The sequence below is a fragment of the Pteropus vampyrus genome, unplaced genomic scaffold (genome assembly GCF_000151845.1).
Source record: "Pteropus vampyrus isolate Shadow unplaced genomic scaffold, Pvam_2.0 Scaffold263, whole genome shotgun sequence".
Classification (NCBI taxonomy): Eukaryota; Metazoa; Chordata; class Mammalia; order Chiroptera; family Pteropodidae; genus Pteropus; species Pteropus vampyrus.
The window spans coordinates 920454-925905 of NW_011889044.1; the positions used below are offsets into that span (position 1 = coordinate 920454).

At 37.5% G+C, this 5452-nt stretch overlaps 1 protein-coding gene across 1 annotated transcript in view; it reads right to left on the reverse strand.

Moving 5' to 3' along the window:
* The window catches only part of KIAA1109 (KIAA1109 ortholog), a 146012-nt gene that overhangs the window by 92644 nt on the left and 47916 nt on the right, over positions 1-5452 (reverse strand). Inside the window, exons 23-26 of the mRNA XM_023520429.1 lie at positions 4184-4303; positions 3234-3514; positions 1324-1574; positions 5-93 (exon numbers count right to left, since the gene is read on the reverse strand). Coding sequence (XP_023376197.1) covers positions 5-93; positions 1324-1574; positions 3234-3514; positions 4184-4303 — 741 coding nt within the window. The remainder of the gene's footprint in view (positions 1-4; positions 94-1323; positions 1575-3233; positions 3515-4183; positions 4304-5452) is intronic.

The window sequence follows — 5452 nt, forward strand, 5'->3', positions numbered from 1 at the left end:
GCACCTGCAGGCCGCGCGGCTGCGCCTTCCGCTCGGCCTCGGCGCCCGCCGACCTGGCTTCCCAGTCCCTCCTCTTCGTGCCGCTCACGGTACCTAAGCCACGAACAAAAGGTGAGTGACACGAACATAGTAATTTCAAGAGCAATTTATGAAAAATGTGACTATGTTTTGTTTTGTCCGTTTTTAAATATGCCCTTTTTTAAGAAGCATAGGTATCTAACTCCACATAGCAACATATGGATCCAGAATTCAAAGACAGTGAATTTTTCTATTTTTTTAATCTTTTATTTGAAAAATTTCAAACTTACAGAAAACTGAAGAATAATACAACACCATCTTCTACTTGGAATTACCTATTTAAAATGTGTACACACATTTCAGTCTTAGTATTCAGTGAAAATTATGTATTAGCATCATGTATTAGTATTCAGTGAAAAACCATCTAAGCAAGAAGTTGGCACATGTCTAACTTCTTTCCACTAAGAGCTCCTTATACGTGGCATATCAATCCGATAAACTCTTAAAACTATTTTTCTTATCTTTGTCTACTGACAGAAAGCAGTGCTAAGTTAACGGTTTTGAATGGACCAAGGAAAAAAGGCTAAATATTGATGAAACATCGAGACTTTTCTACATTTCACCTATTAACAGCGCGGCAGCTTGAGCAGTGAATATTGCACGTAACTGTAGGGACTATGACACCCAGGGGAAAATCCATTTCCGAAGTCTTTAGAGAAAAGACAGCAGACCCGTCTAAATCTGCCCCGCGGGGAAGACCCCGTCCACGGCTCTCCCCCAGGGCACGCGCTTATAAAGTCCCCTAGGTCGCTGAGGAAGGCCACGAACATGTCTCTTCTGGACATGTTCAATTTCAGTGATCAGGAGAATATTTTTGAAAAAGGAGTCGATAACATGGGGGCCAATGGTATAAATATTACTATTGATAAGTTTTCCTATTAAAGCAAACTGGTAAACAACTGTTAGCATGAAGCGTAACTATTACTAAGTATATCTCTGGAAACTCGGTTCTAGGAAAATACTGATATATAAGGAAATATTCAGAATGAGCTTGGCTAGGAAAGTCACCCATGTCAATGGGTAGATTTGAATAATGGATCCATTTCCGCCTCGTGTAACTCTGAAAACTTCACTAGTGTTATCTGGCTTTAGATAAATCACCTGCAAAAGAAGGTAGATTATACGGAACCCCACATCTAAGACTGCTCAAAAACACGGAGTTGCTCAAAGTAACACTGAACTTCTCTGAGAATGGCACAGGGATAAACAGATTAGCACAAGCGGCAAAATAATACATTTTATTACCGTCTACGATTTTGGGAATTTCCTTGGTAATAATCCATTCTCCGGGCTGTAGCAGAGACTGTCCATAATACATGTCAGACTCCGCGCTTGTGCTTGAAAATGCAGAGCTGCTGGAAGGTGTCGACTCCTCAAGTTTGAAGAAATCTAGGCCTGTTACTGTGCCACCAAAAAATCTGCAGCCACCGAGACAACCACACTTGTTCCGGCTCCTCTTATTCTTCACGGTGTCATCTGGCCACAAAAACCACAACCTAAACAGAACCCAAAACAAACCAAAACGACAACACACAACAAAAATTCATTAAGAAAAGTAAAACTTTTTGGCAGGTAATTAAACATAAGTTACCTGTCAATATTTTAAAATTATTCATAATAATTTTTAAAAATTGTTAACATTTTTAAAACAGCAAAGGTTTATTTTTACTGTGGCATTCTTTTTAATCATTTTTTCATTCTAATAAACAAACAAACAACAGTCTCACTACGATGAGAAATAAGTAGGAACAGTAATGAGAGATAGCATCTATTAAAAAAAAAGCCAAAGAACTAAGAAGCAGCAAATATTAAAATCATTTAAATCCAGTTTAAAAACAGCAGTAAATATTCTTAAAAGGACAAAAACTTTGAAACATTAAACTAAAAAGTGAACAAAACTATTAATATAGATGTTTAATACATTAATTCATAACCTTTAGCATTTCAGAGCCTATTTCACATGACACCAAAAAATATGGGGTAAGAAATTATTTCTCAATAAAACTAAAATAATGCAACTAAAATAATGCATTATTCAATATTTTAGAGAAAAAAAATTACAATAATTTTGTACTAAGTACTCTAAATGAAGTATTAAGAATTGAGATAAGAGAAAATATATTCAAAATTCTTCAGGCTCTGAGTAACCCACACACAAATCTGTCAGTATTTATTAATTCCTCCTCTTTCTTAAAAAATATTATATTATAATACAAATCTAAATATTATATAATACAAATCCTTTTTTCACATGCATTATCTCATTGGGTCTTCAGGGCATCCACAGGAAGACAAAATTGGGATCATTTTCATTTTATATTCATTCGTTTATATTTCTTGAACACATCTACTATGTACCTAGTGTTGATTTTAAAGCACTCTCAAAATAAAAGACCTTATATATCCCATAGACTTTTTTACTTGCAGCAAAAGCTTAGTGGCATACATGGCTTTGTGGTCATCTTCATGTGGGTTCAAATTCTAGCTGTGCCACTTAATAACTCTGGGACTTTGCACAAGTTAACACTTCAGAGCCTTAGTTTTCTCATCTCTAAAATTATGGTCTGATATACCTAATAAGATTGTCGTGAGGATTAAACAGCATCGTGTGTATGAAGGACCTGACGCCAAATGTGAACGCAGAGGTAACAGATGTGAGCTCCCCTGCCCGCCCCTTCCTCACATAAATCACGGCACTGGTTCTCAAACTGGTTCTCAAATGTCCGCTTGTAGAACCACCTGGACGGCATATGGAAATGAGGAGAACTGAGCTCTGCCCACAGAGAATCTGACTGGGGTCTGAGAAGGCCTGCTCACGGACACTTCTAACAAGTTCCAAGGAGATGTTGGTGCCGGTGGTTTGGGAACTATACCTTCCAGAAACACTAATCTAATGAAACTAACAGTCTCTGTGCTCGGTAACTTTTCCAGTTATATAAGGAGAATATACCTACTCCCCAAAACTCCTGGGAATCAAACATCCACCAAAGCACCCAAGCTGAAGGTCAGCGAGCTACTACCACATAGGGACACAATCACACTAGGTCTGTATTTAAAATACTCTTACTATGTTGCTAACAGTAGAATGTTCTCCATAATTAGCTAGTAATTTTCACCTGAACATGAGACTATCGCCATCCCTAAACTTCTCTTACCTCTTGGTTCTGGCATCATGAGTTTCTAAGAACTGCCTCTGTGCCTCATGTTTAGAATGGTGATCCGCAGCCAATGCGACGTCAACAGTTACGAGCCCCAGGCTGGCCGACCCCGCTTCCAGCCAGTGGGCCCTCCGCAGCAGCGCGGGCTGAAGCCCCGCTCTGGGGTTACTCGGCTGTTCGATGCACTGTCTCACGTGAAAGTCCTGAATTGCAGCGCTTATCCCTTCCCCAACCGACTGGTTGTGGAGGTTACAGTTCGCAACCCGAACCGCACCCATCTGCAATTGAACGAAGAAAATGAAACAAAACTCTAGATTTGGTCTTTTTTAGCAACTTAGAATAAACTACAGAATAGGTAATTATTTCGAACTGCATGAAAAATGTAAGAAAAGAGAAGGGAAAAAAGAGGAAAAAAGAAATAGAAAAGATGAATGCAATAATAAAAATAGACATTGATTTTAAAAAAAGAGGATAAAAGGAAAAGAGGAGGAGGAAAGGAAAATGAAAAGTGTAGTAAATAGTGAAATCGCAGACTGTGAACGAGGTTTGATTTTAAACAGTAACCCACAAAGAAGAGGTGGCAAACAAACGTTTTCAGGAGCCAGGCAGGAACTATAAACGGATAAAACCTAAAAGCATTCAAAATCAAATCTTTGGAAAACGTTATCAATTTACTTCCCTGCTATAAAAGCAAGCTACCTGTTTATACCCCTGCCGTAGGGCAATGTTATGATAAGTCCGTCAGAGTAAAAAAGCATAAGTATGCCTTAAAAAAATATACTAGAAGAGAACATGGGTGAGTAGAAACCAGAAAGCTGTCTAGTAGAATACTGCAGTAGTTGGTGCGATGGCAAATTATAAAAGTGTGTTGTATATCAAGAAATGGAGGTTTGGCTCGGTGAAAAGGAAATAGAAGTATACTGGCCAGGAAAGAGAGGAGAGTGCACCTTTACGTTTGTAGCGCAGCCATGCTCCACAATGTAAACATCGGCCCCGTCGACTGCTAGACGGGTCATAGTGTATTTCAAGTCATCTGAGGTTGGACAAGGTCCAGGAATACAACTCAACTAAAATGAAAAAAGACAACATTTAATTCTTCACCATCAATTCACTATTTTGATACTTTAGTCTCCTTATTTAAACAAACAAAATTCTGGTGTGTTTAAAAACCAGACAGTTAAATTTCACTTTTTTATAACAATAAATTAAATCATCAGCAGTTAGTCTTAAAATTAGAAAACTAATCACAAGTAACCCTTTTTCATTTAAAGGGGGCAAATAGCAAGTCTAAATTGACAGAATTCATATATAACCTGTTGCTGAAACTCAAAAAGAATAGACTGATAAGTAAACAATGTCATAGGTTTATAAGAACTACATAGGAACTTAAAGTTGTAAGATATTTTTATGAGTATTCCACAGACACACACACATCAGCTGTAAATTTTATGGTATCCACGACAATCCACACAGATTTAATTTAGTTTTTCTCCTAAAACACAGACTTGGTCATGTTTAGGTTTGATAAAAACATACACATCAGCCACTTCCACAAACTCCTTGGGCAGAGGGCCCTGAGTAACGTTAACGGCCCAAAAGCACGTAACTGCTCATCAGTGGCAGACTCTGAATGTATTTCCTCCATCAAAACAGACCTTAAAAAAAGGAATCTAAAATGACAAAGCATACCAGTGCAGTGGTTGCATGACATGGTGGCTAACTGCAAAGGGACACAGGGAAATGTTCTTCACTGATAGGAATGGTTACACCCGTATGTATCACATTTGTTAAAACTCAAACTCTACGACTTAAAAAGGGTGAATATGTTATATGTAAATTATGCCTCAACAGAGTTTAAAAATTTTTTAAGTAACATAAAAGCTTTGAGTCTTAAAACAGAAAGTTACTGTTTAAGACTTTTGACTCTTAAAAAAAAAAAAGATGCCTACGAGCCCATGTGAATTATCCATGTGGACCCGGAGATGTGCTGGCAACAAGAAAAACTAATTTTATTGCCGATTATACCAGTTTCCTTATTGAAGGTAAATAAGCATGAGTTACCGATGTTTGGACATAAAATTAAAAGAATGAATACGTTCAATTTTCAGTCATATAAGAGCAAATAAAAATTATACAGCAAAAGAAAAAAGGAAAGGCACATAGGAAAGAAACTAGAAAGAAAAACTAAACTATTAACAGTGGTTGTCTCTGCATTG